Below are 12,754 nucleotides of genomic sequence, written 5' to 3'. Positions count from 1 at the left end.
CTCTCTCTCTCTCCGTCGTCTCTACCGACCTCACCGCCAACCACCCACTATCACCGTTTAATCTGCCGCTTCACTCTCTTCTGCCGCCCATACTATCCCTGCTGTCTTGTTTTGCATTGCATTTTTTTTTGCCTTATGCCGTGCCGGGACTGCGTCTCCTAGACTCGTCATCCTTTGTTTCTTGTTGTTTGCTTGTTTTCCTTACACTCGTTTTGACGTACGCTTTTGCCCGGCTGTTTTATACTTATACCTGCCGCTGCCACCGAGGGCCTTGCTTAATCACACTCCGACCACTTTCTTCACCACACCACTAACTTGCTCTGCTCCAGCCAAACCGACCCTTCGGTCCTCACCGTACACTTGGTTGGTTCTTGGGACAATTTCCAACACTCTTACGCTCTGCGTCGTGACGTACGCCGTGACCGCGGCTCGTGGAAAGGCTGCTACGCTTTCCAAGATATTACATGTGACGGCCCCCCTTCGGCTCCTGTCTCTGGCCTCCGTGTTCATGATCCGGTCTTGAGATCATCTTGCGTATCACACAACGGGCCGTTCGTAAAAAGGAAACGGACTGGCGGTCTCAAAATGGGTAGCACGTACTACTACTATGTAAGTTGCCAGGCGCCCAGTTTCAGTCTCAACCCCCCGGCTGGATACTCTTCTAACACGCCACCCACACACAGTACGAACTTGACGGCTCTGTAGAAACTCATGATACCAATCTGCCCTCCACTACTACCTGCCCCTACCTGCCCGGCCAGCCCGTCAACACTCTCGTCGTTCCCGTCGAAAAGACCCTTCGTGAACGCAGTGCCTCAACGAGCTCGCTCAACCAGGCCGACTGGACCACCATGCGCCCGTCCGATCGCTTCGTCGCCCCACGGCCAGCCCCGGCGCCCACGCCGGCAGCCAGCCCCATCCAGACCATGGCCCAGCGCCTGGCCACGGCCATCCCGCGACCCGGAAGCTCCCAGGGCGGAGGCGACAAGAGACTCTTGCGCAACAAGACATCATCGCGCTCGCTGAGCCCCGCGCCCTCGTGGCGTCGCTTTTGGCGCGGCTTCCGCGAGCGCGACCGGTCGCACGACCGTACTTCGCAGCACAGTGTCGACGACCAGCAGCGTGACCACGGCTGTGCCGATCGCTTCTCTGGCTCACACAGCCTGGCCTTCTCAACCTCGTCTTCGGTTTCAGATCTGCACCTAGGCGCCTCCATTTCGCGGTCAACCCTCAACCTATCGTCGACCATGTCGAACCTACACATGCCGTACGGCGAAGAGCCACGCTCGCGCTGTGATTCACGACAAACTAGTCGATCGCGCGACATTTCGCCCGAGTCGCTGCGTCGCTTCCTCGTTGAAAACAACCCACAGACCCCCCATACGCCCCAGGAACGCAGTGCCTCGCAACTCTCATTTGCCCATCCCTTGGCCCAGGAGTACCAGCCCGACGTGATCATCACGCCCACCGACGATGCCGTGTCTGAGATTAGCAGTATCCATAGCAGCGCTGTTGGCATTTCTCGCCCCGTGTCTTCGCGGTCTGCCCAGTCCTTTATCCCATCTGTGTCTTCTTCGCTGAGCACCGTCACTGCCTTCCACATGGCCGATGAGGCTGTGGACAATGAAGAGGAACTGGTTGCTGCACCGCGCAAGTCTGTTGATATCGATGATGATGTCGACCGCGACTATAACTTTGCCTCGCCCGCCCTCCCTGAGACCCCTTCTGCCTTTACTACTTTCCTCTCGCCGCCGCCCGCCGCCAAGCGCGTCCCGCCCGTCCCCCTGGCCCACCTGCACTTGCCTGAATCCACCTCGATGGCTGCTGTTCTCAACTCGCCCATCTTCTCGGCCCCAGCTTCAGACACCTTCCCTTCACCCGACCAAAACGCCACGCCCACACAGAGCTTCAACTTCAACTTTGACCTGCCCTCTGATGACCTGCCGCCGTCGCTCATGGGCGAGGGCTGGGCCCGTGACCATGGTGACAATGGCCACAAGAAGGGCCACATGTCGAACATGTCGTTGAGTTCCCTGTCAACCATCTCTGCTACGACCGATGAAGACACTGATGTCGTGATGTGTGGGCTTGGAGTTTCCGATGCCGGATACTCCGAAGAGCTCTTCTTTCGCCAGCCAGGCGCCAAAGATCAACAGGGAGCCAGAGCTGGTGCTGAAATGCAGTTTAGCAGCTCTCGTGATATGGAGTGGGTTACCGACGCGCTCAACTCCCGGGCTCTGTGATTAGCTCTGCCTCTTAATCTTTGATCCCTTTCCTTTTTTTTTTCTCTCCCTTTTAATCTGCGTTTTTCTTGGTTCTGGTTTCTATCCTTACACTAATTGCTTCCCACGAGGCGCTCTTGACTTTTGTCATCTCATCCCATCTGCATCGCTGTCTGTTCTGGCATCTTTTCTTTTATTCATTGCCCAGGCATTCAAGACTTGTGGCCCATTCATTTCCATTCTTTCTGTGGCCTCGACGGACTTTCACTATATATCCTTTTTCTTTTCTTTGTTTCATCGTCTCTTACACACGAGACTGATCTGTGATCTGGCATGCCACCTCTGTTCCTCATCTTAATTCTCTCTCAACCTTTGTTACCTTTTTTTTTTCTGGACTCTTATATTTTTTCATCGCATTCATTTAGGGGACGGACTGCATTAATAGGCCATTGCTTTCGGAAGCTCCGGACTCTGGCACTATTACTTTGTATATTATGCACCCGTGTAATTGGCTTGCCTGTTCACTGCACGGTGTAAAAAAAAGTTTGGATTTTTTTGTTCTTGATTACCATCTTTCTGTCTAGTAGAATTGTGAAATGTAGTAATTTTTGTAATGTTACACAGCAGCACGGTTTGTATCATCAGTATTTTGCGCTGTCCGGATGTAAGCAGTCCAATCCCAGTGCATATATCAAAGTGGTTGGGTCTTTTGAGAACTCGGAGACTACGTGGCTGTTGGGGAGAAAAGAGAATGAACAAAGAAAATGTTGGCATACATACGCAACAGAAGGGGTATTATTATGTACAGCTAGAAAAGAATCTTACAGTTTGCGCGTATCGTCTTTGCTGGCAGCAGCACCATTGACTGCCGCAGCCGGAGCGACTTGAATAGCTGCGGCAGGCGTTAATGTAGACGTAGGTACAGCACCCTTTATAAGACTCGTGACGCCGGCACGAACAAGAGGAGTAGAAGTAGATGTAGCAGTGAAGATGGGAGTATGGGGAGTAGATGGCAATGTGGCTGGGGCCATTGGTGCAACGGGTGCTATACCGGTAGCAGCTGTAGATAGTGGCGCCGGTCGCGGTGCGGAGAGTGCTGGGATGGGAGTAGCTACCATGAGCGCTGTGGGCGCGGGGGAAGGGGAAGGGATGGTTGCTATTGTCGCCGCGAGTGTAGATGCGACTGCAGGTGTATTTGCAGCAACTGTCTGAGGTATCGCCAAAGGTCCTGGCTTTGTCACAGTTGGGGTAGTCATTGTGGGTCGAGGGGCAACTAGACCAGCCACGGCACCAGGGATCTGTTTTGGCAAAGCAGTCGAGAGCGTAGAGGGCACAACAGCGCCGACTGGCGTATTGACTAGCCGTGGCTGTGTACTACCTGCGCCACTAGCACTCACTCCTGTGCCGCCAACCCGTCCTGTGAAGCCCTGTGGTTTTTGTTGAGCAAGGAACGAAGCAGGGTTAGGGTGTGCACTAGTTGGCCTGGGCTGCGCTGTGGTAACGGGTCGGAAGACAGCACCGGCTGGGCGGGGTGCAAGGCCATGGAAGGCGTTGGGTGCTTGCGCGTGCAGATTGGAAGTAGGCACAGCGGCTTTGGAGAGAGGAGTGGGTGCGGCGGGTTTCGTGGGTGTGGAACGCATCAGACCTGGTTGTCGAGTGCGAGCGCGAGGGGTAGCAACGGGCGGAGGACGTGGAATCCCCCACGCTTGGCCGTTGATGAGTGGCGCGATGGGGAGTGGTAGAGGTTGGGGAGGAAGTGTTGCTGGCGAGGAAGATGGTAGACCGGCAGGCGGGGGAGGTTTGAGCAAATGAGGTTGGGTCAGAGGAACAATGGGTGGTTGGAGGATAGTGCTACCACCGGTAGAGGGTGGTTTGGCTGTAGACATTGGCATAGGTGTAGCCGCAGGGGGAGCAGTTGAGACGGGTGCAATAGGAGCAGCTGCAGCAGGAGCCGGGGTGCTGTTGGAGCCACCAGCTGGCTTGGGGACAGCCGGAATGGGGGCCTCTGAGATGGAGCCGGGCTGGCTTTTGGTTTCGGGAGCAGCACCACTGTCGGTCTTGGGTGCCGAATTGTGATCTGAAGCCTTTTTTAACTCACCATCCTCCTTTGCCTTGGTCTCCTCCGGCTTTTTTTCCTCTTTCGGTAGGGCCTTGCCCATCAGAAACCTGGCCGGCACGTTTTGGGCAGCCGCGGTGGTCGAGCCGACATACGCGCCCAGCAGGCGACTCCAGTTAAACTCGCCCTTGCGAAGTTTCTGGATCTGCTTGTATGCGTAGGCGTCGTAGTATGGAAGGCCGGTAAGCGGATCGCGGTATTTTGCGGGCATGTTGGTAATGACGCAGAGCGCGGGTGCTTGGGGCTCTGAGGATATGAGTTAGCAGGTGTTGGCGAGGGGACAGAGGGGTCTGGTGCAGGACTTACTTGCTATTCGGCTCATCTTCTGGCCAAACAGAATCTGCGTTTGTACAGTCTTGTCCTTGATGACATTCTCGTCGAAATTCTGGAGAATATAGGCCGTACGCATGGCAGGGCCAGCCGGCTTCTTTTTTGTCTCCTTGTCAGCCATATTCTCCCCAATACGGGAGGGTTCGGCGACAATAGGGGTGGGAGTAGCTTCTGGAGCCGCACTGGCTGGTTCTTTTTCTGCAGTGGAGTCTACTGATGGCCGCTTGGGGACAGCTACAGGAGTTGAAGCCCCCCCAAGTAAAGGTTTTGCCAGAACCGTCAACGCCTGGCCCGGAGCTGGACTCGGCGCAGAACCTGCTGCAATGTTCGTCGTCGGAGGTATCTCGCTCAGGATAGGGCGCTGAAACGCCGATACGAACGGCGGAACAAGGAAGCCTCCGGGCGACATTACTGGCGCCGACATACCCATTGACAGTGTCAGAGACTCCTCCAACAGGTCCGGTACGCCCTGTGGCGGGGCAAGAACAGGCGCCGCAAGCGCGCTGCCTGAGAGTCGCACAGTAGATGTCTCACGTGACATTGGCGGCGGAGGCATGATTTGAGAGTCGGTGCTGGGCGGAGCAAAGCCCGGTGGCAGTTGTAGACCAGCTGGAGCTGTCATTGTAGAGGGCGTAGGAGTTGGCTTTGTAGGGGTCTGGGACTGGGGTGCCAAGGGCGCTGGAGTCTGAGTCTGTGGAGGAGGCGCAAGAGGTGTCGGAGACGCATCTACCATGGTTACATCGCCGTCAGCATCGCGGCGATGGCCGGATTCGGCTGCGCTGGTACTGTCGGCACCGGGTTGAGATTGGGAGGTAGCCTCATGATGTAGAGGGTTATCAGTCTTGTCGGGATTCACGGGCTGTTCCATGTTCTTAACGTCGCCTGTATCTTTGTCACTAGCACCAGTAGACGTGGCAACATCAGTGGCTGGTTTTTCCTTTTCCTTTTCGGCCTTGGCCACCCGCTTGCGCTTTGGTTTCTCCTCGAGCGCCATGTGCGCGCCATTCATATTATCATTCCACTCGCGAATTCCGCTCCAGTATGTAATGACAGGCCCCTTGAGCGTTCGATTATTCAAGGCTGCCAGCTTCGCGCGCCGCTCTTCTTCGCGCTGCTTCTCTGCCTCTTCCCAGCGATTGAGGCTCTTGGCATTGCGCTTTTCCACAAGTGCGGCCTCGGCAAGCCGCTGCTCCTGAGTCAGTGGCGGCTTTTTGAGAGCCTCGCGCTTTTTGGCCTGCCGCTCCATGGCCGCAACGAGTTTCTTGCGGCGCTCCTCGCTCTCGCGCATCCGCTGATGTAGCTGCTCCTTGCTGATGCGCGTTGTCTTTCGCTCCGAAGCTCGTGTCGGCATGTCTGACAGTGACGGCAGCCAGCTGGTGCGCTCGGATCGCTTTTTGCTGGCGCGCTGCGAGCTGCTGTCGGCAGTGGACGATGCCCGCGATTCAGTGGTGGCTGCAGAGTCTGTAGGCGGTTGGATACGGACTTTCTTGCGGAACTTGGTGGGAATGGCGGCCTGCGCTCGCCGCTTACGGGCGGCTAGCCTCGCAGCCTTGTCGAGCTTTTCCAGCTCGCGCTCGCCTTCCAATTCGTCTGTGTTTTCGTTGTCTTCATCGTCCGAGGAAGAGTCAAGATGGAGATCGTCGTCGTTGCCCTGGTACACGAAGCCGGCATCGTTTTCGTCCTCGGCAAAGAGGAGTTCGAGGTCGGAGTCGGGGTCTTCGGCGGTGCTGGCTTCGTTGGCCAGCATGCTCTTCATGCGGTTTCCAGCGGTAGAGCGGCGCGACCGCGACGTCGCGAGCCATTCGACTTCAGGTGGTGGCGGCGGCGGCGAGCCTGTCTTCTGCGATGGGGAGCGGATGGGAGGCCTATCCGTGGGGGGAGGATTGGTGTCGGATGTCGAGTCATCATCGTCCAGGCTCGTCAGAGATGAGAGCGATTCGTCGTCGCGGATATTGTCGGGCGTGTCATGGCGTCCGTTGGCGGTCGACTGGGAAGCGCCGCGCCCTCGTCCCGGGGCCATTGCTACTTGCGCCGTTTGTGCTTTTGTTGGGGAAGCCTATGGATGCCGGGTTGAGATCGTGGGGGTTTCATGGACTGCGCCGGAGAGCCGAGGAATAGGCGGTGGTAAGATAACAGTGTCCAGATCGGACTGCGATTTACAAGGCGGACGGCAGTTCTCGACAGACTTCTACACACTTCGACGAGACCGTGCAGGAGCAAAGAAGAAAAAGACCAAGCCCAAAGAAGAAGAGAAAGCCAGGGCTAGAGAAAGGAGCAGTACCGGCCAAACAAGGGCTGGGTTTGCATGCCTAGGACAAGGAGGGGTTCAGGCTTCCGCAGGCCAACAGGCTAAGCTCCGAAAAAAAAAAGGAATAGTTCAAGACAAAAAATAAAAAAATAAACCTTGCAAAAAGATGACCTGTAGGCAAGAAAATCTGAAGCGCGAGGGAAAAAAAAACGCTTCGGTCGCCTGTACCCCAGCGCATGCTCAGAGATGTGGCGTTACCCACTCCAGCCACCTGGAGCTGTGGCGCTTTCCCAAGACGTCATCGCAGCCTCGCTTCCGCTCATCTTTTTTTCTCTTCTGCTTGTTGACCGACCGATAGCCTTGCGTTCCGCCCCTTCGCCAACCATACTCGCCCGCCATGACTACCTCCGATTCTCCGCTCCACGACAAGCTGGAAGGTATGTCTCCGCTCTCCCTCCCCACTGCAACATCTCCCGCCCGTTAATACTGACTCATCCTCGGGCAGACCAGATCCGCAATGTCGTCGAGGATATGTTCAAAATCATGGTCATCACCGCCAACTACGACGCTGGCGGCCGGCCATCCCGAGACATTCTAGCCAACAGCATGTACGCTCTCCCTCTTCCCCTCTTCCCCACACCCGCCTGCCTCTGACGCTTTCCCCCCCGCACAGCAAAACCCTCGACGCATCGCTGCAACAAGTCTACCTCACAGCCGCCGAAAACGTCGACACCCTGCCCACCGTGCCGCCCGAGCTCGTGCAGTATGTCGAAGGCGGCCGCAACCCCGACATCTACACGCGCGAGTTCGTCGAGCTAGTCCACCGTGGCAACCAGGTCATGCGCGGCAAGACCCACGCCTTTGCCACCTTCCGCGACGTTCTGGCTGACCACATCTGCGTATCAATGCCCGAGCTGCGTGACGACGTCCAGGCCGTTGTTGATGCGACCGGTGGCCGAGCCCCGCCATTTAATCCGCTCTTGTGCCCAGGCACGGCCAACGGTGCCGCAAGCACCATGACTCCGGGTGCTGAAAATGGAGATTGAGCCAGCACACAGCCTTAGCCTTAAGAGGGACAACAGTACCTAAAAAAACCTTGCCAATAGCCTTTGTTCCATTCAGGGCGCCGCATTTTTTGCCTCGTAATCATACAAATAAACGTAGTTATCAAGTCATAACTAGTCAGTTAGTGAGAGCCAAGTTAACGAACTAAAATCTTCTTTGCTTTTATATGCATCAATCAAAACTATCTTATCTAACCCTAATCATGTATGTACCCAGTTAAACCAACCCATGAAATAGCAACATGTACAAGAATCACATGCAAAATGTAAACAGACAAAGAAAAAAAAAAGAGAGTAAACAAAGAACCAAGGCGTAGGAACAAGCCATGACAAAGCTTATACCAAGAAAAACGTCAGAGAACCAGGGCAGGGTGGCTTGAAAGGAACCACCTCAACATCTTCGAGGTGGCCGTGGGCGTAGAACAAGACTAGAATCTAGCAGTGATGCCATTTCTTCCTCTCGCTCATCATTTTCGTTGCTGTTACCACTGTGGTCGCTCACATCCCTTAGGAAACTATCATCGTCACTGCCGTATTCAGAGAAAACGTGCAACTCATAGATGTCGTCGTCCACACTCCAGTCAGGCTCCTGTTCGCTTTCATCACCACTTATAGAAAGGTCTGAGGCATTGCTCGTGTGACTGCCGGAAACATCTGATGTAAGAAGACGACTGCTAACGTGCAGCACCCATAAGCCAACTTGGAGGCACAAGTATAAACCAAGTCCGACACCGGAAAAGTAAAGTAACACGTGGACTGGGAAGAAGATCAACAGACACAGAATGATGCTTCCTGCCGACCGCATCTTCTCAATTGTCTGGTTGTTGCGCCGTGCAGTCTCAGCTAGAAACTCGTCTTGTTTCCAGTGCGGGGGGCGGTTATGTGGTTGACGGGAGTGGGAAGAGTGGGCTTTCCGTAGGTTGGCATTACTACCGTCATCAGAAGCGTAGGCAGATCCAGCAGAAACAGAAGTAGAGTCGGAGTTGGAGTCAGACAGTAAGTCTTCACCATCTCGATGCCCACTAGACTGCCACTCGCTGCGCGTGCGATGCCGTCAAGAGTAGTGGAAGCCGCCACCATGCCCGAAGTCACCTGCAGGACGTGCGCCGCCAAAGCCACCACGGTAGGAGTTACCACCTTGGCCGTTCATCATGTTGAACAGGAACTCGGGGTTGAAATGGGCGCCACCGCCCATGCCTCCCATACCACCCATACCGCCCATGCCACCCATTCCTCCCATGCCGCCTCCACCAAACATGCCACTCATGTCAATGTCGTCGCCATTATCAAAGGCAGCACGCTTCCTAAACAAAGAGTTAGTCCATCTGAATTGGTAAAGGAGTGAAGAGTAGATTGGAATTACTTACTGAGGATCGCTAAGATTCTCATAAGCTTCACTAATATCCTTGAAACGCTCCTCAGCTTGAGGATCATTGGGGTTCTTGTCAGGGTGATGGACGATAGCCAGCTTGCGGTACGCCTTCTTGATAGCATTCTCATCAGCTGATTTGTCAATACCAAGGATCTTGTAGTAGTCTTTGCGTTGGCTTTTCTTGAGCTCAAATTCAGCATTGCGAAGCTCATCATGTGTAGTTTTGTCTTCAGGTTCCTGCTCTTGAATGGCTTTCCATTCACGGACTGATTCTTCCCATTTTCCAGCTTGTCCATAGGCGTTAGCCTTGGTTTTGCGAGCTTTAATGTACCGCGGGTCTAGGCCAAGGGCCTTCTCACAGTCAGAAATAGCCTGGTCAAACTCCTTGAGCTTTATCCGGCACAAGGCACGGTTTTGAAGCAGTTTGGAGTTAGTACCACGGTTAGAGGAATCAATGGTAAGAGCTTCAGTGTATCTGTCGATAGCAGCTTGCCATTTGCCAGCGCGATACTCAGTGTTTCCCTGTTGTTTCATACGTTCGAGCTTCTGAGCAATGCGGAGATACTTGACAGCATCACTAAACTCAGGATCACAAGTGACGGCTTGACGGAAATGCTGCGCAGCCTTTTCATTGTCGCCCTGATCATAAAGAACACGGCCACGGAGAACGAGGGCCTCGGGGTCGTGGGCATTACTTCTGAGTAAATTCATGGCAATGTTCTGGGCCTCACCAAGAGAGCTAGGTCCTGACATTTTGAGGTAAGCAGCACCGCGCATGAGCTGCCACTTTCGGGGCTTAGGGGCACCCGGGGCCAAGTACTTCTCAGCCTGATCCAAGGCATGGATAATCATGGACCCAGCAGTTCCATTGCGCAAGGCATCCTGAGCGGCAGAAACATGCTGGCGCATCTCCTTGGCTACACGCATTTCAGTAGCACTGGGAGGGGGCTGGATGCGACCAAAACAAATGATAGCATCATCGGGCCGACCCAGACCAGTGTAAATACGGGCCAGACGGAGCAGAATCTTTGGGTTGGTGGGATCCAACTTGGAAGCTGTGGAGCAGTCTTCAAGAGCAGCCTCCAACTGGTGGCTGGACATGTGAGCAGCAGCTCTGTTGCTAAGATAAGTGGCAGAGTTGGGGATGAGTTCAATGGCTAGAATGGCGAGCAGAGAGTTAGCACCGGGGTTTATCATGCATCAATATGTAATTGTGTTGTATCATCATACCCTTGGAGTACGCTTTGATGGCACTAGCGTAGTTCTTGTCCTTGAAATGGCGGTTACCATTGTTCTTGTGGGCCTCGGCCTCTTCGACTATAGACTTGGGCGAAGCCTTGGGGCTAGATTTGGGACTGGTAGGGGTCGAGCGATGCGGAGGAGGCATCGGAGCATCTGCAGCTGCGGGGGTGGTGGCAGTGGTAGAGTTTCCGGGTGTGGTGGGAGAAGACACAGAGGCCGGAGTCGAGTCATCGACATTCATGGGGGTAGATTCGGACATGGCTGATTGGAAGAGGTGTTTGTGTTTTGGGGGAAGAGGTTTACGCTGTGGCTGCTGCTGCTGCTGCTGCTGCTGTTGCACAAGACGCTCTGTGAAAAGGCGTTTGCGTTCCTCTGGGGGGAGGTTTAGAGGGTGAGTATCAGTATCAGGTGTAGACTGTTTGCTACGACGAGAGCCTCCAATTCCGTAATCTTTCGAGTGACGGATGAAAGAGAGAGATGAACGCTTCGGAGCAGTTGTTGAAGACGGGGGAGTGGAAGAGTTTGGAGTCGACGCAGAGGATGATGAAGCTGCAGATGAACCAGGGGACGCCCGGTTAGTACGAGCTGATGAAGCGGGGGAGTTGGATACTGAGTGTAAACCGTTGGTAGGGTCTACGGCACGAGCAGAAACTTTGCGGGCTCGAGAAGCTGATGGAGGCTTAGAGCTGGTGTGAGAAGTAGGCGGGGGAGAACGAGAATACGGCGGCGGGGAGGAGGAAGCCGGAGATGGTGTCGTAGTAGTGTGTTGGTTGTGGTGGGATGGCGGCGGGGGGCTGTATCCTTGTCTAGAAGATAGCGGGTTCGACGGGGAAGGATCCGAGGATGACGCTGAACCTGCAGTGTAGGTTGAAGAACGGTGGTGATGGTGGCTTTGCGAGCGCAAGGGCACACTATGCTTTGGGGGAGACGGGCCAAGACCTGACTGCTGTGGCTGCTCCTGGTGGTGGTATGGATGCGGCTGAGAAGCCTGTCTCGAGTGCCGGGGCCGTGACTGCGAGCGGGACGGTGGCTGTGAATGAGACTGGGAATAGCGTCTTCGAGGATTCGACGATGACGGAGGCGACGCAAAGGAGGTTGAAGAGTGTAACGGCGGCGGCGGTGGTACAGATGAGGGGCCAGAGGAAGAATCGGTGGCAGGATTCGGAAGCGAGGGTGAGACCGAAGCCGAAGCAAAAGCAGAGGCAGAAGACGAAGGTTGACGCGAGTGCGACAAGGGCTGCTGTGGTTGTGGTTGAGGTTGAGACTTGGGCTTGAGCTCAGTCTGGGCCTGTGAAAAACTGTGAGAAGATGAAGGCGCGGACGCCGATGCTGACGGCGGGGGAGATGAAGGCGAAGACGAAGACGAAGACGAAGACGAAGACGAAAAGGAAAAGTTGGTGTACTTTCTATTGAAGAGCCACATGCCTTCGAAAACAGAAAGAAAAGGAAAGGAAAAGGGAGGGGGAGGAGGAAGAGCAGAAAAGGCGGAGAGCCAAAAGGCGGAAGGCCAAAAGATGGGGAGGCAGAAAAATGTGAGCAAGAGAAGCCGGCCGAAGCAGATAGAAGGTCTAGGAAGAAAAAAAAAAGGGCCAGGAAGGCTAGGAAGGTGCTCAGTGTGAACTTAGCAGGTGCCTTTTTTGTGTGTGCCTGACTGGTTGGTTGTTGTTGGCAGTTTCTTGGTGTCGGTATGACTAGAGGACGACTGGAAATATGGAGACAGTGAAAGAAAGGCTGTCCCCCCTCTTTGTGCATATACGCGATAATAGACTGCGTAGTTGGGTTTGGATGTTTGTCTAGTTATAGAGAGTTTGAGAGCGAGCGAAGAAGTGAACAACGTGTGTGGTGTGTGGTGGAGGACGCAGAGTCGAGCAGTGAACAGGCTGTGAAACTATGTCAAAAACAAAAACGAAAATGAGCAGGAGTACACGACAGCGACTGCGATGTACATGTAAACAATTCTCGTTGATGATGTGAGCTTTGACACGAACAGCAAAAATAAACAAAGAAGTAAAGATATAACTACCTACCCCAAGCCTAGGCCAGCCAACAAATGATTGTCTATGTCTACAACTATGTACTTGATCACCCGACCGGCCACCCTATCGCTACCTCTCGTTCAACTGCGCATGGCACCCGCCCAAGTCCGCCGCTGCTTGCCAG

The 12,754-nt window shown here is 54.6% G+C and overlaps 4 protein-coding genes across 4 annotated transcripts; 2 read left to right on the top strand and 2 right to left on the bottom strand.

Moving 5' to 3' along the window:
- Positions 1 to 585: 585 nt before the first annotated feature.
- On the top strand, positions 586 to 2,243 carry BROUX77_005807 (uncharacterized protein; the record flags this gene model as incomplete). Its single annotated transcript, XM_073750722.1, has 2 exons — positions 586 to 609; positions 684 to 2,243. The coding sequence occupies 2 exons, from the start codon at positions 586 to 588 to the stop codon at positions 2,241 to 2,243; spliced, it is 1,584 nt and encodes a 527-aa protein (XP_073603677.1).
- Positions 2,244 to 3,043: 800 nt separating this feature from the next.
- On the bottom strand, positions 3,044 to 6,688 carry BROUX77_005806 (uncharacterized protein; the record flags this gene model as incomplete). The annotated part of the gene is made up of 2 exons (XM_073750721.1): positions 3,044 to 4,584; positions 4,645 to 6,688. The coding sequence occupies 2 exons, from the start codon at positions 6,686 to 6,688 to the stop codon at positions 3,044 to 3,046; spliced, it is 3,585 nt and encodes a 1,194-aa protein (XP_073603676.1).
- Positions 6,689 to 7,313: 625 nt separating this feature from the next.
- Positions 7,314 to 7,962, top strand: BROUX77_005805 (uncharacterized protein; the record flags this gene model as incomplete). Its single annotated transcript, XM_073750719.1, has 3 exons — positions 7,314 to 7,353; positions 7,422 to 7,524; positions 7,590 to 7,962. The coding sequence occupies 3 exons, from the start codon at positions 7,314 to 7,316 to the stop codon at positions 7,960 to 7,962; spliced, it is 516 nt and encodes a 171-aa protein (XP_073603675.1).
- Positions 7,963 to 9,034: 1,072 nt separating this feature from the next.
- BROUX77_005804 (uncharacterized protein) lies at positions 9,035 to 12,017 on the bottom strand (the record flags this gene model as incomplete). Its single annotated transcript, XM_073750718.1, has 3 exons — positions 9,035 to 9,284; positions 9,348 to 10,509; positions 10,583 to 12,017. The coding sequence occupies 3 exons, from the start codon at positions 12,015 to 12,017 to the stop codon at positions 9,035 to 9,037; spliced, it is 2,847 nt and encodes a 948-aa protein (XP_073603674.1).
- Between the last annotated feature and the right edge of the window lie 737 nt (positions 12,018 to 12,754).

This window comes from Berkeleyomyces rouxiae, assembly GCF_048999995.1.
Source record: "Berkeleyomyces rouxiae strain 22BRR77 chromosome Unknown BrBRR77_ptg000007l, whole genome shotgun sequence".
In the NCBI taxonomy this organism is placed as follows: Eukaryota; Fungi; Ascomycota; class Sordariomycetes; order Microascales; family Ceratocystidaceae; genus Berkeleyomyces; species Berkeleyomyces rouxiae.
Note: the sequence above shows the minus strand (reverse complement) of the source record. Positions and strands in the feature narration are given on the sequence as shown.